General features: G+C 51.9%; 1 protein-coding gene across 1 annotated transcript; it reads right to left on the bottom strand.

Annotated features, from left to right (window-relative positions):
- Positions 1–2001: 2001 nt before the first annotated feature.
- Positions 2002–25065, bottom strand: LOC101329857 (zinc finger protein 764). Its single transcript, XM_033841367.2, has 8 exons — positions 23967–25065; positions 19185–20234; positions 18759–18872; positions 17112–17630; positions 10415–10608; positions 5847–6078; positions 5585–5698; positions 2002–4791 (listed from the first exon to the last, which is right to left on the bottom strand). Exons 2-8 carry the CDS (start codon positions 19378–19380, stop codon positions 3875–3877), a joined length of 2286 nt encoding a protein of 761 aa, XP_033697258.2. The 5' UTR covers positions 19381–20234; positions 23967–25065; the 3' UTR covers positions 2002–3874.

The following is a 25065-nucleotide window of genomic DNA, read 5'->3' as shown; positions in this document are numbered from 1 at the left end:
CAGGGTCCAGCACTAGAGGGCCCACACAGGCAGAACACCCTACAACTGCAGTGATTATGGGCAGAGCTGGACCTGGGCCACCTCCTGGTCATCCCCAAAGCACACAAATGAGAGACAAAAGTCTCCTTCATGAGACACTTTTCTCTGACCTCCTACCTGCTTACCCACCAGAAAATTCCCACAGGAGAGCAGCCGTCCCCTGCAAAGTATGTGGCGAGTCCTCCAGCCCCAGCTCTGACATGGTCCCTGCCTGCACTCTTCATAGCGTGGGCCACAAGCCCCACGAATAGCAGAAGTTGGGCCAGGGCTTCAGTCTGCTCTGGCACCAGTATTTCCATGTGGAAATTCAGTCTCACTAGTACCTGGCTGACTTCCAGGCAGCCTCCTCCAGCACCTATCCTCTCTATGCAATGGACCTTCGAGAGGCAGCCAGCCTCTGCCGGCCACATGCCCATAGCAGGGATAGGCTCTAAGCACAGGGAAGACTCTGATGAGGCTTCCAACTTGACCAAGTGCATGTCCTGAGTTGGGCAGCCACTTTGTCCACAGCATCATCCCTCAATGTGCAGCAGCACTGGGGCAGTGTGCAGCCACAGTTCATGGTCCAACCAACTTGGCCCACACCCAAGAGAGTCCCGACAAAGGCTCTGTGTGAGAGGGGCTTCTGTGTGATCTGCTTCCTCCCTGCATGCAAAGGACAAGCCCTCTAAGAGGGCTTCTGTCAGATGCTACAAGAGATGCCCAGGTATATTCAAGAAGCTTTGAGGTACCCAGAAAGAGACCAATCATGACACAGGCCCCTTTGCGAAGAACAAAGGAAATGGGAGTCTTTGTGTATGGCGAAGTCATCAGCTGGCCTGACACATTTGGAACAGGCCCTGACACCAACCCCTACTCTTCTAACGTTAAGAGCAGCTAGAAAATAACATTTTTACGTTCAGAGCAGTGGTTCTCTCAAACTTTAGCAGCCATAAGATTCCATTGCTGGAGATACAATAAACTAGGGACAGGGCCCAGGGAGCTAGCTGCATTTTGAAGAGATAACTGCATGTGATTCTGTGGCAGAAAGGCCTTACTTTGAAAAATATTGGCCTAGAGCAGGTTTTAGCTTCTGAGTCATAAACGTCTTTGCATGCACTGTTCCTAGAAAGATACACATAAACAAATATTCCCCCCAAATTTAGGGGTCTTTGGAGCTCAGATCAATACTTATCCTTTACATGGCTTGGACAAACTAGGAAGGGGCCATGTGGTCATGGCCTTGACCTCTCACTCTGGCCATGTGGATGGGGCTCATGTTTTCACTGATGCAGACAAGCATTTCTCCTGATGCACCAATGAAGCCCTAGGAAAACCCTCTTCCTGGCTTAAATTGCTTCAAGGGCTGAGCCTCAAAAACCTGTGGTAGTGGAGAGAAAAGGGAGCCTTACCTTTAGGGGAAGTATCCGTGCCAAGGAGTGAGGAGCCAAGAAGGGGGTGAGGCTGAGGCTTAAGCGTTCCATGATACTCAAATATTAAGTGAGGGGGAAATTGGGTCACGAGGGCAGGAAGCAGAGGAGTTGGTTCTGGTTTGGGGGCCCTACGCAAGTCTTGAAAACTTAAGCGCACTCAGAGAAAGTAGTAATTATACCTTTAATTGGCAAGCTCAGACAGGGTCCAGATCTGGCTTTGAGGCTGACCTGAGAAGTGGTATTGCAGGCTGAGTTTCCCCCAGGCAGTGCTGAGGGGCAGGGGAAGGATGGGTTGGACACTGGCTTCTCTAGGGGAATAAAAGCTGGTACAAAGGTAGCTACTACTGCCAAGGTGCCTCTCCTTACTCCCACATTCCCCCTGTGACAGGTGGCATATGAGCCAATCCTCCTGGTGAAGTTTAGTCTAAGAGAGATCTTGGTGGGGTCAGATTGGAAGATTAGGTTGGAATCAAGTCAGTCCATCACTTTACCTGAAGTGTCTTTTCCCCAAGTTTTGTACCTCTTCCTATAGAAGTTTCTTTAGGTTGACAAATCTGGTTTCTTCCTAAGGCCAGACACAGGGCTGAGTTCTCAGAAGGGAAGTGCACACAGGCCACCGAGGACATAAGTCTTTGCTACTTCTACTTGAGGGGAAGGGTCATCCTGACCAGAGGCAAGAAAGGGTCTGCACATGGCTGGCTGCTTCCATCACCTGGACAAGGCTGGACTCTGACCACAAAGGAATGAGTGGTAGATGGATGATGGAGTCATAGGGTGATGGGGGAGGGATTCTGTGCAGAGCTTGGGAATATAGAATAGTACAGTTCCCTCTGGCTACTAACCCCAAATGTTCCTGGCCTTGTCCCCCTCTGCTGGTGATGGAGGTCCTGAAGAGAGTGAAGATGCGAGCTCTGCTTTTGTTGGCCCTGGAACTCTCATCTAAGGCTGCTTTCTCCCTTGCCTTGTTGGCTATGTGGCTGTTTTGTCACTCATCTTGTACCTGGGCTTCACTAACACTGGGCTGCTCTGTCCCTAGTCTAGGTCAGTGCCTGGGTGTCATCTCAGGGAGGGGGGAGATGCTTCCAGAACCCTGGCTGAGACACTGACAAGGAACTCAGGAGTGGTATGGTAAAGACAGCAGGAAACAAAGAATCCTAGCATCTCACTCTGTGTGTGACCTTGGACAGGTTGCTCAGCTTTCCCTAGTCTCAGTGTCCCCAGATGCAAAAGGATGGAAAAGCTAAGATCTCTTCCAGTTCAAAAATGTGATGAGGCCCTCCTGGCTGGGCCTAGAATAGCAAAGCCTGAGCCATAGGGCTCTCCGAGGGAGGCCCAAGGAGTACTAGAGGGGTCTCTCAGGCCCCTGCCCTTCAAAAACAGGAAGTGCAGGTCAGCTGAGTGGTGCTGAGGTGGAGACACCACTCCATTTGGGGCAAAACATTCAGTCCTGACTGCCTCTTCCTGATGGGCTGTCCTCTCCAAGCAAGATGCTTCCTTCCATATGCAATTATGAGGGTGAAATGAGTTGATGGACAAGACAGTACTTTGTAAACCATAAAATGCAATACGAGCCAAGATCTAACATAAAGCCTCCTTTTACTTCTCTCCTGCCACCCTTTTACAAATGTGCTCTCTACCTGAATCCCTGATTCAAGAACAATTGAATGCTGTAGACTACAGTTTGCAAACTCAAATGACTACAGGAACCCAACAGGTCATGTAAATGAGTAGAAAAATGCCAGATGGAGAGGGCCTGCTTTGCCAGAGATGTTGGCGAGCCATGATGAGTGCCAGCTGACACTGGTCAGGAGGTGACAAGGAGTGGCAGGCATGCTGAACTGGAGAGCCTGGTCTCCATCCAAAGGGACAACTGCCCCTCAGCTCTCACCAATTGTGGTTTTGTGGGAGCTCAGGTGGAGTTGGCAAATCTTCGGATTTTTCAAGAGAGGCCAGAAACCTGGTTTTCTGTGTGAAATATCCTGATTTTTAAATCTTAACCAATAATTCATAACATTTAAAAATGCTGGCTGGGCTAAAAAAAAAAAATTAAAGGCTGCTACAGACCACATTCAGTACCCAGCCATCAGTTTTTAACTTCTGCAGTAAAGTCAGTGGGTAAAACAAAGTTCTCCACCTCAATCCTCTTAGAAACAGCCTCCCCACAGTGAAAGTCTAGTGGGGGTTCTAACCTCAGCCCTAACTCAGCAAAGGGGGCTTCTAGAGTCTGGGACAGTAGGGAACAAGGTATCAGCAGATGAAGCTCGTGAGGGCCTAAGATGAAACAGTCCTCCTCCCCCAGGTCCAACTCTGGCTGGGAATTCTGTGGCCTCCCCGGGGCTGCCAGAGTTTCAGGCCCCTGAGGCCACCCTGGGCCTCAAACAATGTCTAGATCTTCACCCTTTGCCTTGTCACTGTTGAGGCCATCACCCACACTCCTGGAATATCTCTGGGTAGTGCTGGAAGCCCACGGGTGGGTCCAGGTCCCCTCGGCCAGAGGCCAGGGGTACAGGCAACCCACTGGCACCCCGGCCCCTGCGCCGCCCCGCCCCGGGCCGATGGACCCACTGGTGCTTGGCCATGGCTGACTTCTGGCCGAAGCACCTGCCGCATTGCGGGCAGGCGTAGGGGCGCTCGCCACTGTGGGTGCGCCGGTGGGCTGCCATCTCGGAGCTCTGCCGGAAGCAGCGCCCGCAATCTGGGCATGGATAGGGCTTCTCGCCCGTGTGGGTGCGCACGTGGCGCCGGAGGTCTGAGGCGTGGGCGAAGGCGCGGCCACAGTCGGGGCACGGGAAGGGGGTCTCGCCGCTATGGACCCGCTGGTGCTGGTACAGGGCGGAGCTCTGGCTGAAGCAGCGGCCGCAGTCAGCACAGCTGTAGGGCTTCTCGCCCGTGTGGACCCGGAGGTGGGTGGTGAGGGCGGAGCGCTGGGTGAAGGCCCGGTCACAGTCTGGGCAGCGGTGGGGCCGCTCCCCTCGGTGGATGGCCCGGTGCTTGCTCAGAGAGGAGGCCTGGCTGAAGCCCTTGCCACAGTCAGGGCAACTGAAGGGCTTCTCGCCCGTGTGGGTGTACAGATGCTCCACCAGGGTGGACCGCCAAGCGAAACTCTTCCCGCACATGTAGCAACCGTGCCTCTGGTCTGCCCTGGGGACCGGGGGATGGGCACAGAGTGGTGGGCGACCCCGGCGAGGCACCTTCGATGGCTGCTCCCAACCATAAGAAAACCCAGCAGAAAAGGGTTTGAGAGCCGTCAGCCCGGGAGGCTGAGCGTCCACAGAAAGGATCTTCCCCAGTGCCTCGGTCCCTTCTCTTTGTCCTTTCTCTTCCTTGTCTCTGGAACCTGCTGGGAGATAAGGGGAGAGCTCAGACCCTGGCTTATCCTGGTCCCTGATTCCCACAGCCCACATGGGGACAGAGAAGCCTCTTAGATACAAGCACCTTCTGGACCCACAGCTGCCTCTGGGCCTCAGCTTGGTACAGGCAGGGAAGCTAGGAGTGACACATTTTCCTCAGCTGCACAGGATGGTAAGAAAAGCTGCAGAGACAGAGAGAGAGGGAAGGAACAGAGGCACAGTACATTCTACCTCAGGGCTGGGGAAATGAAGGTCAGAGGGATAACAATTTAGCTTGATCACGGAGGATGAGTGGATGGTAAGGATGCAGCACAAAGAGAGGCATGAAGGTGACTGGCATTGACAAGTTCAGAGGGGCTGGGCACTGTGCAACAGGTGGACAGGATAAGTGGAGGAAGAAAGCCGTGCAAGCCAAGAGAAAGGAGGCTGCTACAAAAATACAACAAAAAGGAAGTAAACTAAAACAGAGGAGGTGGCAGAGGAGCTAGAGAGCAGGCAAACAGCAGACGAGGTGACGCGGAGCTCCAAGGAGCTTAGAGACCAACTAGATGTGAGGGGCTCAGATACCGCGGAGCTGGGAGTGGAGAGGCAGGTATGCCTGGGTCACACTCACAGCCCCTTTCTAGGCTGAATCCAGAGCTAGGCAGGGACCAGGCATAACAACCTTAGCTGGGAAAGCAATTCAGGGAGGAAACTGATGAGCAGGTAAGGAGTTGGCAGAGGGTAGCAGGATGGGTCAGACCCAGAGGAAGTCCCCACGGGACAAAGTACCCACTACTTCACCTGTGTCTGCTTCTCTAAGACACTCTCCCGTCTCAGGATCCCGGGCATCTGGACCCCACAGTTCGGCCTCTTCCTCCACCCAGGAGATGAGGGCTGGCTTGGTGCCTCGGAAGCCTAGGGGAGAAGAACGCAAAGCCCACGCTGCGGGGGAAGCCGCCGCCCAGGGTCGCGACTTTCTGGGGCCTCACACTCCACGTGCAGGACCCAGAGGTTGGGCGGGGTGGACGGGGTTGTGGGCGCAGGCGAGCAGGTGGAGCCTCACCGAGCGCGCCCAGGTGGCCGTAGGTCTCCCGCATCACGTCCCGGTACAGGGCCCTCTGCGCGGGCCGCAGACACCCCCACTCCTCCGGGGAGAAGTACACGGCCACATCCGCGAAGCTCAGGGACTCGGGTGTCCCCCACTGGCGCCCGGCCCCGTTAGGTTCCCGCGCGGGGAGCGGGGCCGGGGGCGGCGCCATCGTAAGTGCCACCCCGGCGGCGGGCCAGCGCCAACCCTACCCGCCGGGGTCCGCGGAGCCTCCGCGATCCAGAACGCTCCGTGGCCCGGCCCGAGGGTCGGGGCGCCGTCGTGAGGCCGGGAGACCAGGGACGGCCCCTCGAGGGCCCACGGGGAAGGCTGAACACTAAGAGCGGGTGGCTGAAGGTGCACCGAGAACCAGAACTGGAAGATGCCTTCCTAAGAGATGGCGGCAACGCGGCCCCGCGAACTTCGCTCCCGCGCCATCGTGCCCAGATGACGCCGCCCCGGTGTCTCCAGGTGGCTTTGTCTTCGAGCCCTCAGCCAACATGGCTGCAGCGGCTACAGGCGCCCGAGGAGGCGCTGCCACCAGCCCGGAGGCGGCGTTCCCCAGAGCTTGGCGCCCGGCTCCGGAGGCGCGGCGGCCCGGCTTCCCCGCCGGGTCCCCGCGCCCGTCGCGCTGGAGGCGCAGCCGCGGCCCCGCCCAGGTTTGGAACAGCGACCTCCAGCCCAGACCCCAGGCCGCTCCGCGCTGTTAATTCAGACGTTCAATTTCGCCGCTGGCCATCACTGGGTGACAGCAGGCTTCCCCCAATGTTGAGGGTAAAAAAAAAAATGGAGCGAGTAAAAGAACCTTCTCTACTGGAAGCTTGATAAGCCTGAAATTATGGGAGCTTCTGTTTCAGGAGATCGTGGGGGCGACTGGGGAAGAGTAGGGTGAGGTCTAAAAAGGTCGGAAGGACCCTCTTTCTGTAAGCTTACGCTCCCCCGACATGCCCTACAGGACGTCTCCCGAACATCTCTTTACCTCTAGCTCAAGCTTGGCTCCTGAGCTCCTGATCACAGAGCCACCTGCCACCTTGCCCCGGCATGGATGGCCCACAAGCACCTCGGACTCTGCGTGGCTCAAACTGAACTCATCCCTTTCTTCCCATAACCTGCCCCTCCTGGGGTCTTTGTCTTAGCAAATGGCACCAACTCTCTCCATCATCTCTACCTCCAAACCCTCTCTCTCACCGGACACATTTATTGACTGTCTAGTCTGTGCTTCCCACAAGCCTTCATAAATACCCTGCCCTAAGAAGCCTTGATATTTTTCCTTTGGCCACTTAAATCAGTCACAGCATTTCACACACTTCATGGACATGCACTTCACATCTTCAGCAGCTCTGGTGTCTGCTCTGGAGCTCTTGTCTGTTTGCCTCCTTCCAAAGGCCCCCCTGAGGCTTCCACCTGACATCCTGTACCCAGTGGCTGCTTCTCCCTAGGGGAGCTGGGCAAGTAAAGAGTTGATCTCAGCAGGAGGGAAGGGGAAGACTTAAAACTTGGGAGGGGTCAGCCTGGCCAAGGAGAGAGGCTTGTTGCAGGGTGGTCCGTGGAGCGTAAGGACTAAGGGTGCAGAGTTGCCCAGGGGCTCAACCCCAGCAAGTTCTCTTAGCCTCTCAAGCCCCCTGAAGGACACAAAAGAAATTAGAAAATTTCCATTAAGAGTAATGGCTTTTTGTCACCTGTCATGCCCATCCCTATCACACACTGGAAGAGCCCTGGGTAGTGCTGAAAGCTCGCAGAGGGGTCTGGACTCTCCTGGAGAAGAACCCTGGGCAGAGTCTGCACTCCTGGGTCAGACCCTGAGGGCCATGGTACCAAGCTGGTGGGTCTATTAGTGGCCTCTGGCTGAAGCACCTGCCACTGTGGGGACAGTAGTAGGCCTGCTTGCCTGTGTAAGTCAGCAAGTAGCATGAGAGGTACTGCACTAGCTGCAAGTAAAGGGTCCCTCTCCAGAGTGCACTGCGCCGGGACTTCCCTGGAGGTCCAGTGGTTGGGTCTCTGTGCTTCCACTGCAGCGGGTACAGGTTCGATCCCTGGTTGGGGAACTAGGATCCTGCAAGCTGCATGGTGTGGTCAAAGAAAACGACACAAAACAGAGCGCACTGGGCCAAGTTGAAGGTAAAGTAAAGCATGACTGCACTTGGTGTGGGGATGAGGGTGTGGTGTGAGTGCCAGGTGTTGAAGCTGGGCACAGACTGAGGGCCTGGGAAAGTCCTGACTACAGGGAGCCTTGGCCACAGGCTCCAAGGCCACGTCAGTGTCTCTGACCCCAGAGCCTCACGACAACTCCCAGATAGACTTCTGCTCACCCCTTCCAAACGTATCATTTTTCTGAGTGAGTGCTGGGAAACAGCAGATTCAAAACTTACCATTTTTCCTGTTAACTCTCCAAGGCCTACGTATGTTCAGGTAATAGAATCAACCTTCACAATGACAGAAGCATTCAGATGGGTACCCAGCCCTGGAAGCCCCCTTCTACACTGTATTGGCCAGTTGAGGGCTCCCAAGTCAGGGACATTCCCACCCACTCCAGGGCCAACCAGAAGAGATACTCTCAACCAGAAGGGCAGCTGTTATAGGAACCAGGGACCTGGAAGACAGATGAACTGCCTCCATCCTAAACTTGAATTCACACACTGCCACTAACCTACGGTCTGGATGATTCATACAGTGTGACCTAATCATGTGACCACTTGGATGCCTCAAAGCCAATTAAGTGAGAAAGAGAAGGTCAAGATTGCAATCTCCAGTGGGTGTCATAAATTCAGGTCAGTGAAAATTAGTAATGCCAGCAGTAAAGAGCATATAGATGGTGTTTATTGCTCAACAAACGTTTTCCCTTACAGTTGACACTGGGACATCACCTCCACTTCCCATCTTTCTGGCTTTTTCTCAGGCTTCCTCCTCCAGAGGATCCTGAGCACCTGTACCCCACAGCTGGGTCTCCTGCTCCACCCATTTGATGAGGGCTGGTTTGGGGTCTGGCAAAACTGGGGAAGAACCCTCATCATCCAATAAACAGTTCTTAAGACTACCTACGCATGCATTTAATGAAAATGTATTGGGCATCTCACGTGTGCCAGGCATTGTTCTAGATGTTCCAGGTATTAGAGACATTGGTGAACCAAGATAAAGTACCTGCTCTAAGAGAGATACCAGGTAGGAGCTTTGCTGGCACAGGTGCAGAGAGGACCTTTGGGCAGATTGTACTCAGGGCTACAGAGATGGACACAGAGCTGCAGCTTAGAGGAGACTTCCAGCACAGGGCAGAAGAGCTCCAGGAGGAATTTCATTTCTTTTCTTTCTTTCTTTCTTTCTTCCTTCCTTCCTCCCTCTCTCTCTTTTCTTTCTTTCTAATTTTTATTAGAGTATAGTTGATTTCCAATGTTGTGTTAGTTTCAGGTGTACAGTGAATCAGTTACACATATACATATATCCACTCTTTTTTAGATTCTTCTCCCATATAGGCCATTACAGAGTATTGAGTAGAGTTCCCTGTGCTATATACTAGGTCCTTATTAGTTATCTATTTTATATATAGTAGTGTATATATGTCAATCTCAATTTCCCAATTTATCCCTCCCCCCCAAGGAATTTCTTGAAGATGGCATTTGAGAAGGGCATTGAAGGGTGTTAGAGTTGGAGGTCAGTGTATAACACAGCCGAATAGCAAGAACAAAGGCTCATTAAGCTAGAAGCATGTCCAAAGAACAAAGATTCTACTTAGCTGCAGTCAAGGAGATGGCTTGTCTGTAGGGAAAGATCTGGTTTGAGTCCGTGGAGGTTAGTGTGCCATGCGCCTTTAAGGCCGGTACAGGTTCTGAACTTTTTTTAGAAGTTTTTGCAGTGTTGAAATCTAACCGGAGAGGGTCACTTATGAATTTAGGCTGATCTGGCGAGGATGCCGGGAAACAGAGTCCCTCTCTGTTGGAGTCAGGCTCAGTGGATTCAGGCACCTGGCCCTGTTCGTCCCACCCACCCGCTTCCCTTTTCAGAGATCCGGGACACTGGATCTCACCGAGCACGGTCAGGTTAACGTACGCCACCGCAGACATCCCCACTCCTCGGGGAAGAAATACAGGGCCACCTTCACGAAGCCCGTGGCCCTCAGCCTTCTCCCAGCTCCTTCCCCCCCGGCCTTCACCGGCACCTGCGCAGGGAGCCCAGAGCAGGGCCGGGGACGGAGTCTTGGGCTCACCCCCATATCCCCGGGTTGGGACGCTGGTGATTCGGCCTGCGGTGCTGGGCGGGCGTGGGTCCCTCCGCGCCCAGACGACCGGAAGTAGCTTTGGTTGGGGCCACTCTAGGATGGCGGGAAACGGCTCGTTACGCGAACTCGTTGGTCCCAGGGCCGGGAAATGAAGAAGCCCTCAGAAGAGATGGTGGCACTCTACCGTCCTTCTACTTTAGCGAAAGGCATGTAACAGCTTCAGTGTCGGCCTGGCGTTGATGATCTGGTATACTCCCCCCTCGAGTTGTCTTCTCTTACTGTTCCGCTAGTGGCTTTGCAAGGGCCTGTTGCCCGTAGTTAAGATGGCCGCAGCCGCTTCGGCGCCCGCGCTCAGGTCGGGTGGGTGAAAGGTGAGGCGCGGGTGCAGGCGCGGGTGCAGGCGCGGGTGCAGGCGCGGGTGCAGGCGCGGGTGCAGGCGCGGGTGCAGGCGCGGGTGCAGGCGCGGGTGCAGGCGCGGGTGCGGGAGGGCTGGCGGCGGCGAGGGGTTTGGGAGACGGGGACGCTGGGCTAGGAGTGGAGGGGCTGTCCGGCCAAATGTCCTCTTCCCAATCCCCGCAAGAAGGCCCACTCAGTGACCCGGTCATTAAAATATATTTTTTTATTATTGGCAAACTAATTCATTTCTCAGGTTTTTGGGTTTTGTTTTTTCATTTACAAGGTACATAAGAATATTCAGTGAATGTCCTCTCCCCCAGCCCCCCACCATTCCTCTAATAGTTTCTTAACTATCCCTACAGTGATTGTGCCTTATAGAGATAGTCAGTCTGTTTGTCTATAGTACTTCCACACATTTACTAGCTCTTACTGAGGACACCGGGCCGAATGCCTCTCAGTCCCTTAGAGTTCAGTCATTTTATAGAAGGGAACTGAAACCCAGTTAGGACCCAAGGTCAGGAGGCCATTAGTGACTCAGGGTTTTCAGACTCCTAATGCGAGCCTTTCCACCGCCTCCTGGCGCTGCCTCCTCCAGGCTCCCAGAAAAGTAACATGAATGCTTCAAATTTACTGGCCCTTGCTGACATTGTGAAACAAACTGGATTCTCGTTATTGTCATTATTGTTGTATAAAAAGTTAGACGAGGGACTTCCCTGGTGGTGCAGTGCTTAAGAATCCGCCTGCCAATGCAGGGGACATGGGTTCAATCCCTGGTCCAGGAAGATCCCACATGCCGCGGAGCAAATAAGCCCGTGCGCCACAACTACTGAGCCTGCGCTCTAGAGCCCACGAGCCACAACTTCTGAGCCCACGTGCCACAACTACTGAAGCCCGGGTGCCTGGAGCGTGTGCTCTGCAACAAGAGAAGCCACGACAATGAGAAGCCCGCGTACCGCAACGAAGTGTAGCTCCAGCTTGCCGCAACTAGAGAAAACCCGCGCACAGCAACGAAGACCCAACGCAGCGAAAACTAAATAAAAATTTAAAAATAAACTTATTTTAAAAACAAAAAGGTTAGGGACTTCCCTCATGGCCCAGTGGTTAAGACTTCACCTTCCAATTCAGGGGGCACAGGTTCGAGCCCTGGTTGGGGAAGTTCCACATGCTGTTGGGCGTGGCCAAAATAAAATGTTAAAAAAAAGAAAAAAGTTAGATGAGTTACTGGATGACAGGACTCATTTGCTTTCATGCTCCATCTGAATGTGCTTCCATTTCCAAGCTCCCCTAACAGAACAGTGGCCGACTATGCAAGAGCTGCAGTTGGTTCTGTGATGTGACTAAGACATTAATAATATTAGCTTATCTTGATCGATCACTTACTGCATGCCAAACTCTGTTCTAAGTGCTTTTGCCTGTTAACTCAACCCTCACAACACTTCAGAGATAGGTACCCTTCTGGATCAGGAAGCTGAGGCGCAGAGGAATGACCTTGCCCCAGGCCACACAGCTAGTGAGGGTTCTGACTCCAGAACCCATGCCATGATGTCTCCAATTATTGAAGGCACAATGTCAGCAACCAGAGACAGGTGGGATTTTAGGCCAGGTATGCAGTTGTAATGTGGGGTAGGGCAAGAAGCAGGGACGTAGGAAGTCAGAAGAACTGCTTTTGGTCACCTATGCAATTCCATACTGTTGTATTAAATGTAAAGAGAAAAAATTAAAATGATGTGCTCTAAGCATTAAAAGGATTGTGTTTAGGGGTCAAGTCACGGGGAAAAAAATATATCACTCGAGTGCTTGGGAGGTATGTGGAATTGCCCTGCAGGAGGGTGACAGGCTTCACAAAAGGCACCCTGTAGCAGCTCTTGCTCAGTCCATTGCTGATTTAGGCCTGGGGTCTCCTACCTGGTCTCTGGGCATCCAGCCCTTTGCCTTTCCCAGCCATCCGGCACCGCAGCCTGGTGTAGTGAAAAGATCAAGAGCATCAGCTGAGAAATCGGGAGCTTTAGGTTCCAGGCTTGCCTCTGCCACTAACTCAACTGTGTGGTCTAAGCCAGGCCCTTCCCCTCTCCGGGCCTCAGCCTTTCTCAGGGTGTATTCTGTGGAACAGTTTTCCCATGAGATAGGAACAAGTGTTCTTCCCCGTGCCCCAGAGAGTCCCCTCCCACCCTCGGTTTCCCAAACCCTGCTTCAAACATTGGACCAGACAGCTCCAAGAGCTCCCCACCAGCTCCAAGATGCCACAGTCCACCCTGTCATCACCTCCAGGTCCACCCCAGGAACTGCTCCTCCATCCTCCTCACTCAGCCAGAAACCTTATCACGGTCCTGGTGCCCCTCCAATGACCCAGCCCCCATGTGCAGCCCTGGACAGGCCCTGTCCCTTCATCTTCCAGTGTTTACCTCCAGCCCTTCAACTACTCTCCATTTCCACTCTATCGCCCCCCTGCAGTCCACTCTCAGAGCAGCCAGAGTGGGTTTTTAAAATGCAAATCGGATTACCTTGACCCTTGACACTCTGCTTAAAACCCCCTAGTGGTTTAATCCCTAAAGTAGTCAAATTCACAAAGACAGAAAGTAGAATGGTGGTTGCCAGGGGCTGGGGGAAGGGGGAATAGAGCATTATTGTTTAAGGGGTACAAAGTTTCAGTTGGGGAAGATGAAAAAGTTCTGGAGAGGGATAGGGGTGATGGTTGCCCAACATCGTGAATGTTGAGCAATGTTGGGCAATGTTAATGCCACTAAACTGAACACTTAAAAATATTTAAAATGGTAAATTTTGTTACATATATTTTACCACAAAACAAAAACAGAAATGATACAGTGGCTTCCCAGTATATTTAGAATCAGATCCAAACTTCACATCATGGCAAGCAAGAGCTCTGTGACCTGCCCCTTTCCCACTCCCCACACTCCTTCCCCTGCCTCCAAACTCATTTTCAGCACCTCACCCAAACTCATCCCTACCTCAGAACTTGGCACTTGCCGGCCCCTGTTTAGAAGCCCCTCTCTCCCACACCCTGTCCCCAGCAACCCCCTTACCCCAGCACCCACCCACCCCCGCCTCTGAAACCCTGCCCTCCCCCACTCCCACATCCTGCGACCCTACCCGGTTCCCCTTGGCTCCTTTTTTTTTTTTCCTGACCACACTGAGCGGCCCTTTGGTTCCTTCTCATCCTTTGGATCTCATCTCAAGCTTCTCCTCACCAAGGCCCGGCCTAGGTATCCCCCCCGCAACAGGCACTTCCAGTATGTCCTCTGTTTTAGTTCCTTTGTAGTGCTTGTTATTTGCAATTACAGTACCTTGTCTTATTTATGTGCCGGCTTATCACTTGTCTCTCCCCACCCTACCCGAATGTAAAGTCCAAGAGGATGCCTATGTCTGTTTTCCTTGCTATACCTTGGCACTTAGAATAGTACCTAGTACATGGTAAATGCTTAGTAGATATTTTCTTGTTGTTTTTTGTTTGGTTCGTTGGTTTTTCTTTTCTTTTCTTTTTTTTTTTGGCTGCGTTGGGTCTTCGTTGCTGGGTGCAGCTTTCTCTAGTTGCGGCGAGCAGGGGCTACTCTTCGTCGCGGAGCACAGGCTCTAGGCACGCGGGCTTCAGTAGCTGCAGCATGTGGGTTCAGTAGCTGCGGTGCACGGGCTCTAGGGCACACGGGCTTCAGTAGTTGTGGCGCACGGGCTTAGTTGCTCCACAGCATGTGGGATCTTCCTGAACCGGGATGGAACCCATGTCCCCTGCATTGGCAGGCAGATTCTTAACCACTGTGCCACCAGGGAAGTCCCTGTAGATATTTGTTAACTGGATAAACGAGAAAGAGCAGACAGCACTTGCTCTGTGCTGAGACAGCTCTGCTTGACACACTGTGCCTGGTTCTGCTCCCCCCTCCTCGGTGGCTCCTCCACTCTCCAGCTCCCCCTCCTCTTTGACTCGCCCCCTCCAGTACTGGTCACCCCTGGACCTTCACACCCTCCCACTCCTGATTGCCCCTTGTCCAGCGCCCAGGCTCCCTTGCTTACCTGTTCACAGCTCATGTTGTTCATTCACTGAGCCATGCAAATTCTATGGCAGAAGCCTCTCAGGAGTATCTTTCTTCCCAATTCCAAGGTCAGCAAACAAGAGCAACTGAAAGAAAGAGTCTTGCTCTCTAGCTTTGTCCCACTCCTGATCGCTTCTACCTGGGGACAAACGCCAAACAGATCTCTCATGTGCAGGCTCTTCCCACGGAACACACTCCACACTGTTTGACAAAGACATCATTTTTTTTTTAAGAATATTTATTTTTTTTAATATTTATTTATTGGCTTCATTAGGTCTTAGTTGCGGCACGCGGGCTCTTCCTTGTGGTGCACAGGCTCTCTAGTTGTGGTGCATGGGCTTAGCTGCCCCGCAGCTTGCAGGATCTTAGTTCCCTGGCCAAGGATCAAACCGGCGTCCCCTGCATTGCAAGATGGATTCTTAACCACTGGACCACCAGGGAAGTCCCGGCAAAGACATCTGATGGGACCTGTCAAACAGCCTTGCTACTGCTCGGGGATTTTCTATGGCTCCTCAGTGCCTACAGGGTGAACTCCAAGGTCCCCGCTGGGATCCTTGGTCTTCCCAGATTGGTCCCACTTCTCCGGCTGCATCTGTCATCCATTATTCTTTACTTTCAATCTTTATGTTTCAATCAAGTGGAACTGCCAACCATTCCCCATACATGCCCATCCTGGTTGAAATCTTTCTCATCCTTCAAGGCTAGTTTGAACCACCTCCTCCAGAAAACCTTCCTCGGTCTCCTCTTGGTCCTCCTCACATATTATTTTGTGTTGTATTTGAATAATAACAATAACCGATGTTTATTAAACACTAATATTCAAGGCACCATTCTGTGTTATCTCATTTAATCGTTATGTCAGTCTTATGAGGTAGGTGCTATTATTATCCAGGTTTTATAGATGAAGAAACTAAGGCAGGGAGAGGTAACTTGGAGCAAGAAGTCATTTGCCCACGACTGCAGAGCTATAAAGCAATTGAGTCAGGACCTGAACCCAGACAGTCTGACTCCAGAACCCATGTCCTTAACCTTTACTCCATGCTGTGTCCCTCTTTTATCCTTTTTAGGAAATAAGGCTCCTTCGCTGCTTCCTCTGCCTAAAAATCTCACTACATACCAATTCCTCTTAATGCTATGGGAAGCACAACCACCTCCTTCTCCAAGCTACACTTCCTGGCATATCACCAACCAGGATGGGTTAAGTGGTGCCTCTGGACTTCCTCCATCACAGCCCAAATCACTGTTTTGAACATTGGACTTGAGTCAGTGTCCCTGGCGCCCTGCACAAAACCCGTCTTCAGACGGTGTTTGCTGAATAAAGGAAATTAGCCTTCCTCATCTTGGGATTCCCTCATCACCTGGCAGTCTCTCCAACAGAAGCCACTCAATATATGGTCACTGAATGTTGACTGCCAAAGGTCTCTGGCCTTGGCGGGGCTCTCATTTTCCTGCTGAGACTCCCCCAGACAGGTGAGACTGGCTCCTTCACTTCACCCTCACCTGAGCCCCTGACCCCTGTTCTGCCCAGATCTGACTGCTCATAGGAAGTGGTAGATATGTGTGGGCACAGTGCCAGTTTCCAGCTTTCCTGCTTTGTAGCGGTGAAACTTTGATCCTCAGTTTACTCATCTGTGAAACACAGCTGTTGCTATCCATCCCTGCCTCCTTAGCAGACTTCTTTTCATGGTCTGAAGTGTAACATATCGACAAGCATTTTCAATTGTGTTTCAACAAACGTTTATTGCACATTTACTGTGTCATACATATTGTTACAATTTCAGTCTTCACACTAACCCTTTGAGGTAGATATTATTATTATTATTATTTTTTGTGGTACGCGGGCCTCTCACTGCTGTGGCCTCTCCCGTTGCAGAGCACAGGCTCCGGACGCGCAGGCTCAGCGGCCATGGCTCACGGGCCCAGCCGCTCCGCGGCATGTGGGATCTTCCCGGACCGGGGCACGAACCCATGTCCTCTGCATCGGCAGGCGGACTCTCAACCACTGCACCACCAGGGAAGCCCGAGGTAGATATTATTGATCCTCATTTTACAGATGAAGGAGCTGAGGCTCAGGGAAAGCATGTGACTTAACAGCTACGCCTTGGGGGCAAGTTGCAGAGACTAGGTCTGCACCCGGTGTTTCTGTATTCTTTCCACCCACTCCACTGCCTGAGCCTCCTGTTGGTGTCAGTTACCCGCGACTAGACCATGCCCTACATCTGAGGCCTCCTCCTCGGCCTTAGTCCCCCAGAGCATTTACCTCTGCTGCAGATAAGCAGCGGGGATTTTTTTTGGAGACAGTGTTTGCACATGATCTTGGCTGCACCTGCTACTGAGATAACACTTTGAGAAAAATCCAGCATGTCACTCTCTTCATTTTTTAAGAAAGACTAGGGAGAGGAGGTGTCAAGTTTAATCTCTGAATCTTTACAGGCACTTTTATTTTTACAGGTTTGGAAACTAGAGGGATCCTTGAGGGAAAACCAAGGGATGAATTTTGGGTCCCAAATTCCTGACTCAGGAGCCTCCCTCAGGGCCCAGTTAGTCCTTAGCGCTGAGGTCAGGCTCAAGCCCAGCCAGGGGGAGCCGCTCACCCGCACTCTTTAAAGATGTCCGGGTAGTGCCGGAACAGCACCGGCGGGTCCCGGTCACCTCGGACTGGGGCCCGAGGCACAGCCCGGATTCCGGGCCTCCGGCCCCGCCGGCCCCCAGAGCAGGAGCGGTGGATCCACTGGTGCGCTTCCACGGCAAACTTCCTCTTGAAGCGCATGCCACACTCGGGGCAGGGGAAGGGCCGCTCACCCGAATGCATGCGCCGGTGGCTGACCAGCAGCGAGGGATAGGTGAAGCGGCGGCCGCAGTCTGCACACACGTGGCGCCGCTGGCTGGTCTGAGCATCTACACTGGGCACCAGGGCCGGGGGCTGCGCACCTGCACTCTGGTCACAGGCAGCTTTGCTGGGTGGCTCTGCTCTTGCCGAGGTTTTGCTGATGGTTGAGTCAAGGCTGTTTTTAACCAGCTCTTCAGGCCTCTCCTTCCTAGGAGTCTTTTCGGATCCTTTGGCTCCTGGCCCTGTCTTGGGTTCCTCTTCCTTTTTGTTTGGGGCATCTCCTAGGAAACAGGAATCAAGTTACATTTTAAAACACATTCGCTTATATCGTTTCAGTCTATAGGATGCTTTTACTTAAGGAAGTGCCAGAAAAGTACTGCCCAGTGATTAACACACAGGCTCTAAAGGATGGTAAACAGGGGTCAAATCTCTTAAGAGTGACTTATCTGGGCCTTGCTTCCTCATGTGTCAAACGGGAATCATAATGGTTTCTTTAGTTCACAAGTTTGTTGGGAGGATTAAATGAGTAAAAGCATCTTAAGTACTTAGTAAATGCTCAGTAAGCAATAGCAGTACTTCCCTGGTGGCGCAGTAGTTAAGAATCCGCCTGCCAATGCATGGGACACGGGTTCCATCCCTGGTCAGGGAAGATCCCACATGCCGGAGCAACTAAGCCTGTGCGCTACAACTACCAAGCCTGCGCTCTAAAGCCTGCACGCCGCAACTACTGAGCCCGTGTGCTACAACTACTGAGCCCACGTGCCCCAGCTACTGAAGCCCGCACACCTAGAGCCCCTGCTCCGCAACAAGAGAAGCCACAGCGATGAGAAGCCCACACACCGCAAGGAAAAGTAGCCCCCCGCTTGCTGCAAATAGAGGAAGCCCGCGCGCAGCAATTAAAACCCAATGCAGCCTAAATAAATAAATAAGCAGTAGCTATTATTATGGTGGTTTCTCATTTTTTTGCAGGGTTAAGACATTTACAGAGGAGTAAAGATATTTGCTTAAGATCACTCTGCTGAGGGATGGTGAAAGAAGAAGAGCCAAGTTGTCAATTACTGGCCAATTACTGCTTTGCCTTGTTTGAGAATGTGAAAGGCAGACCTGAAGCTGCTTTCATTCTTAGGGGATTTTAGTTGTCCCTGAAAAGGGGAGAATGAACAGCGCTTCTCCCAGAGAGAGTCTCAGACTTGGGCTCCTGATTATCTTACTCTGGTCTCAACTTGACTACTGTACCAAATTCTGAAAAATTTGTTATCAGGTCTGCCTCTTTTCCTTCTCCCGTATCCAACATCTGTTGACTCTTTCATTCCTTTAGGGATGCTGGAGGTGGCGATCTGAAAGAAAACACTGCTAGACAGGAAGCCCTGGAATACTGGGGTTGGGGGAAACTTGGGACCATCCCTCACCTCTCAGAGCTCCTCCCAGGCTTTCCCCCTCCTCAGGATCCTGGGCGGCGGGGCTCCAAGCCTCACTCTCCTGTTCCATCCAAGAGATGAGGGCTGGTTTGGGGCCTGGGAATCCTGGGAGAGAACAGGGATCACAGTGCTGGCCTGAGAGGCTGCCCTGGGAAGATGGCATCCCCCTGTCAGGGTGAGGTCACCTCCTCAGAATTTAGGATCAACCTGGACAGGGTCTGCAGTGCTCCTGCCTGAAGCAAGCGGATGCGAGATGGAAGGACTCTCGAGAGGGTACCTTAAGCGCTGGGGATGGGAGGTGGCTGGTGTCGTTGGTGGAATAGTGCGGGATTAGGCCTCACAATCCTCCGGGTCCTCATGTCATCTCCCCTGTGAACCCCAGTGAAGGAGCAGGCGAACTCTGACCCGGAGCCTCACCGAGCGCGTCCAGGTGGCCGTAGGTCTCCCGCATCACGTCCCGGTACAGGGCCCTCTGCGCGGGCCGCAGACACCCCCACTCCTCCGGGGAGAAGTACACGGCCACATCCGCGAAGCTCATGGCCGCAGACTTCTTGCAACTAGGCCCGGTCTCCCCCGGTCTCAGCACCAGGAGCGGGGCCGGGGGCGGCGCCATGTGGCCTCCAGCCCAGAGCAGCGGCCGCCTGCTCCCCGCGCCTGGCCTCAGCTCTCGTCGTCCACAGGAAGGGCTCCCGAGCCCGGGGCCCCGCCCAGTCTTCGCCTCCGAACTCAGCCGAAGGGAACCGAAGTAGCAGGGTTGGCTGTTTGGGATTCGGGATTCTGATGGGGACAAATAAACACCCTCGGTGTTTAGTCACTTCCTGGCAGCTTGGACACACACACCCGGGTTAAGGGATCCGTAAGGTGCCTTCAGAAAATATGGCGACATCCAGGCTTCAGTTGTCACTGGCTGCTCTTAAGGGCGCCGTCCCTTGACCGTATCAAACATGGCGCTGGTCTGGCTTTTCATTGCCCACTTGACCTTAAATACAATGGCCGTGCAGGTGAGTTTTAACGGGTGGGAGCTGAGGGGAGCTTTCCTGCCATCAAGAAAGATGGACGTGCCCGCGGCTTCCAGCACTCCCGCTGGCCGCGTTGCACGCCGGTGATTGGCCGCGACAGCAGGAAGCGGCTGTGCCGCGACGCGGGACTGGCGGGGCGTTTTCACGCGGAACTCTCTGTAGGCGGGATCTGGAACCCAGCAACGATCTCGGTGTTTGTGGAGCTCGGGACTTTGAACTCGATGGTCTCCTTCTGCGCGTCCCGGCAGCGGGATCCGCAAGCCGGTCTCTGGCCCCTGCGGGAAGACGCACACACCTGGCCAAACCCTGGGGGCAGCCGAGGTAGAGATCAGGTACACGTTTACACTTGGGTGCACAGCTGCGGAGCCGACACGACTCCTTGCACCGGCAGTTCCGCTCGCTCATTTTCTGGACTGGAGCCGCCGGCGAAGGAAGGTGCTTGGTGAGGCTGGAATTGGAATGGAGAAGTTTTAAATTACTTTTTAAGTTTTTCCAAAATAATTAACTTACGTGGTTTTTAAAAAAGTAATACAAAAGGTTTGTAATGAAAAAGGCAGCCTCCCTACCCATTCACCCTGTTCCCTAGAGGCAACTACTTTAAACTTTTTATTAACTTGAATTATATTGTACATACAGTAAAATGCACGGATCTTCAGTGTGAAATCCGTCGAGCTTTGACAAATGTATGCCATCACCCAAAACAAGATGTAGGACATTGGTATCACCCATGTTTCCTTTCCAATCAATACATACTTTTCTATTGTGATATATTGCATAAAATTTTAACCATTTTTAAGTTTTTAATTCAGTAGCATTAATTACATTCACAATGTTGTGCGACCATCACTAGTGTCATTTTTCAAAACATGATTTTCATCCTCACAAAAGAAAACCTGGAACCCGTTAAACAGTCCTTCCCCATTCCTTTCCTCCCCCCCCCCCCAGCCCCCTCTCCACCCCTGGTAACTTCCAATCTACTTTTTCTCTTGGATTTTTTTTTTTTTTTTTTTTTTGCGGTACGCGGGTCTCTCAGTGTTGTGGCCTCTCCCGTTGCGGAGCACAGGCTCCGGACGCGCAGGCCCAGCGGCCATGGCTCGTGGGCCCAGCCGCTCCGCGGCATGTGGGATCCTCCCAGACCGGGGCACGAACCCGTGTCCCCCTGCATCGGCAGGCGGAATCTCAACCACTGCGCCACCAGGGAAGCCCCCTTTTCTTAAAAATTGTGATAAAATGTACATAACATAAAAGTTATCATTTTAACCTCTTTTTTTTTTTTTTGCGGTACGCGGGCCTCTCACTGTTGTGGCCTCTCCCGTTGCTGAGCACAGGCTCCGGACGCGCAGGCTCAGCGGCCATGGCTCACGGGCCCAGCCGCTCCGCGGCATGTGGGATCCTCCCCGACCGGGGCACGAACCCGTGTCCCCTGCATCGGCAGGCGGACTCTCAACCACTGCGCCACCAGGGAAGCCCCATTTTAACCTCTTTTAAAAAATCATTTTAACCATTTTTAAGTTCAGTGGTATTAAGTACATTCACAGTGTTATGCAACCATCACCACCATCCACTCCAGAAATTTTTCATCTTCCTAAACTGATTCAATACACTTCACTCTTAGCCATTTCTTCTGGAGCTTTCATTTTACACTTTTTTTTAAAATTGCTTTTTCTTGGTATACTCATTTTAGACACTATGGGCACCCTGCTATGATACTTGATACTTAATTTCTAGCCCCATTCCCTTGACCTCTTTACAACATACTTAATGCAATAAATTATTTATTTATTTATGGCTGTATTGGGTCTTTGTTGCTGCATGCGGGCTTTCTCTAGTTGTGGTGAGCAGGTGCTACTCTTCATTGCGGTGCATGGGCTTCTCATTGCAGTGGCTTCTCTTGTTGTGGAGCACGGGCTCTAGAGTGCAGGCTCAGTAGTTGTGGCGCACGGGCTTAGTTGCTCCGCGGCATGTGGGAATCTTCCCAGACCAGGGCTCGAACCCGTGTTCCCTGCATTGGCAGGCAGATTCTTAACCACTGCGCCACCAGGAAAGCCCATTGCAATACATTATTGTAAATAGCATTTCCTAATATATGCTATTATTATACTTCCTTTCTTGTCAACTGTTTGCTTTTCTTCAATTTTATAATTGTCTTTTCTCCTTGTGTTATCTGCTCTGCTTCTTTAAGTTGTTGCAAATTACCAAGGGGAGCATCAAATCTCAAATCCCCATTTTTTTCCCTGGGAAATCTCCCTCCTTGGGCCCTCAGCCCTCTCTCCAAAACAGACTGGGCCTCAGCTGTCATCCAGGGTCTTCCCTCCCTGCCCTTGGGTTGTATCCTCTGCTTCCTAGACTCAGTGTCTTCCTATTTTTGAGTTGAGAGGGGTCATCTCAATGGCTTGCATTGGACTGACTACAGGTGCTAGATGTTTTCACTCCCACCTTTGGAATATTTCTGCAGTCAGGCAGGATGCAGACTCTAGTTGCTAAGCGTGGGGCCGGTCACTGGAGATAACAGACGGATGAGATCTACCAGGTGTCTGTTGGCAGCAGCCCACAGTCTGGTCTTGGAACAATTCCTTGCTTGCCCTCCTGCCTGCCCTACATGCCGAATCTCCCCTTTGTGTTCAGAAATGTTCTTTGCTGATCATGCTAGTGCCTTTTCAGTCTTTATATTTTCTGGCCTTGTCCTTGCTGTTTTTCACCGGAAATACTTTCTGGCTTTAAGTGTGACTTCTGCTGATTTTGCCTCAACAATTATGTGCTTATTTTAAAACATTTTGAGTTCTGGAGGTAATTCACTGTGTGAACAGTGTAGAAATGGGAGTAAGGAAAAAAACAGATCCTCAGAAATAAGTATCCTTTTAAACAGGGAATCAGGGGCTTCCCTGGTGGTGCAGTGGTTAAGAATCCGCCTGCCAATGCAGGGCACACGGGTTTGAGCCCTGGTCCGGGAAGATCCCACATGCCGCGGAGCAACTAAGCTTGTGCACAACTACTGAGCCGCGTGCCTAGAGCCCGTGCTCTGCAACGAGAAGCCACCGCGATGATAAGCCTGCGCACTGCAATGAAGAGTAGCCCCTGCTCGCTGCAACGAGAAAGCCCGTGCACAGCAACAAAGACCCAATGCAGACAAAAATAAATAAATTTAAAAAACAAAACAAAACAGGGAATGAACTTTATGTAAAGAGAAGCTATAAAGCATTTCACTTGGACCAAAAAATACTTCTGTTTATTCAGGTACTATGTTGTAAATCATTTCTCTTTGCACTAGGGATGGAGAAAACATAAGAAGATGGAGCTAAGTACACTTGGCTGTTAACCATCAGATTGCAACGTTCAAGACTAAAACTGTTTGCTCATAAGTGGTTGGTGTCATGTTTTTCCTGCCAATCATTATAAAAATACAAAAATGATGCTTTCAAATTGTTTTATTGCCCAACAAACTGTAAATGTTTGTTGAAGAATCTTGATCAGATAATTATGAGAAATTAGGAAACACGCAGGAGGTCATTATAGTTCATAAATTTTACTTGTCAGTTTACATCTGAATAATGTAATAATATAATATGCTTAAGGCCACACAGCTAGTGGGGACTGAGCTGAACCTGGAATCCAGGTCTACCAATTCAGGAGAGGCTACGTAATGAAGTAAAAATAACCCTCAGTTCCCATTAATAATCATCTTTGGAACCCAGGTATTTGGAGAAGCAGTCTTTTGGTCAAGAGATATTTGAGCCACCTAGCACCACTCCTGACATAGACATGCTTAGTCCCCCCCCACCTCCTTGCTTTTATCCCTTCAAGAGTTTCCTGTTCTAAAGTAGGGCTAGCAAATCTAAATAGGTCAGAAAGACCTCTCAACTGTTGACAAATACAAACCTTACAGTAAAAATTAAGTCGGAAGATAACTATGCCTTGATTTCAACTCTAATCACAAGTAATATACTCCTTCTTTAAAAAAAAAAAAAATTCCCCAGCATCATATTTCCAGCTGCTGTGGCCCAAGAATACATCTTTACTCAAAAGATGCAAAATCCAGGAAACATGCAAATATCTGGGGAAAAAAAAGCACATTGCAATTACTAGTTCATAAAAATTTGGAGAAAAAACCCTTTAAGCTCGCTAAGTTTGATACCTTTGTGCACTATGTGCAGAGCAAGTGTGGGGCAGGAGAGTTCCTCACCTGAAGCCACTGTCCTCTTTACGGCCACCTCTAAGTCTTCAAGACCAAACAATGCCAACAGAGGCTTGACACCACATGTGTGTCCTTGCTAGCTACTTGACCTGCTCTGGGTAAAAGACAGAATCCTTGGATGAGCTTCCCCAGTGCGGACAGGCCCGAAGCGTGCCCTCTATTCCAGGAAGCACCAGCTCCTTTAATAGGCTCTTATATCTAGGGTACTCCGTCTCTGAGGAGCGGGAGAGATACAGTCCAGAAAGCAGAATGCACTAAGGGAGAAAATAATCCAGAAAGAAAAGCCAGTTAGGTGAATGGTTTTCAGTGAAGTAACCTCAAGTGGGACTTGGAAGAGGGACCAGGAGCCTCAGCCCAAGAACTGAACACTAGTCGCGGGTGGCTGAAGGTGCACCAGAACCAGAACTGGAACGTGCCTTCCTAAGAGATGGTAGCAACGTGGCCCCAAGAGTGCTACCAGTCTCAATTTAGCTGTTCTGTTGAGCCCTTTGTGCAGATCAGGTGCAGGGAAACACGGAGGGGCTCTGGAGTGGGCAGTGTGTGCTGAGGCTCCGAGTGCGGGAGGAGGTTCTCCAAGGTCACAACCTGGGGTTTGAAGTGAAGGACCTTTCCCTCGTTTCTGCTCACAGCTGCAGAGATCTGGATCCTGGGCCTCTGGGCTCCACGCCTCCACCTCTCTTTCCACCTAAAAGATAAAATTGGGTTTGGGGCCTGAAAATCCTCACAAACACTGGGCTCGGCTGAGAACCCGAGAAGAGAACTGAGGGCGCTTGCTCGGTGCTCCACACTTCCAGCCCATCACCCCTGGGCGCATCAGTCCCCGCTTCCCACAGATTACTGGGTCCTGGCTGGGCCGCCGGACCTCACCGAGCGCGCCCAGGAAGCCATAGGTCTCCCGCGTCACGTCCCGGTTCAGGGCCTTCTGCGCGGGCCGCAGACACGGCCTCATCCGACAAACCTCACGGCCCCTGGGCTGCTTTCCCTCGTCCGCCCGGTCCCGGCCTCCCCAGGCACATCCGCCACCGGGAACCGGACCGGGGACGACGCCATGGGAAACCCTTCTGTGCTTCGCAGAGAGGCTTCCGGA

The sequence above is a fragment of the Tursiops truncatus genome, chromosome 15 (genome assembly GCF_011762595.2).
Source record: "Tursiops truncatus isolate mTurTru1 chromosome 15, mTurTru1.mat.Y, whole genome shotgun sequence".
NCBI lineage: Eukaryota > Metazoa > Chordata > Mammalia > Artiodactyla > Delphinidae > Tursiops > Tursiops truncatus.
This window is presented reverse-complemented; position numbering and strand designations above follow the sequence as displayed.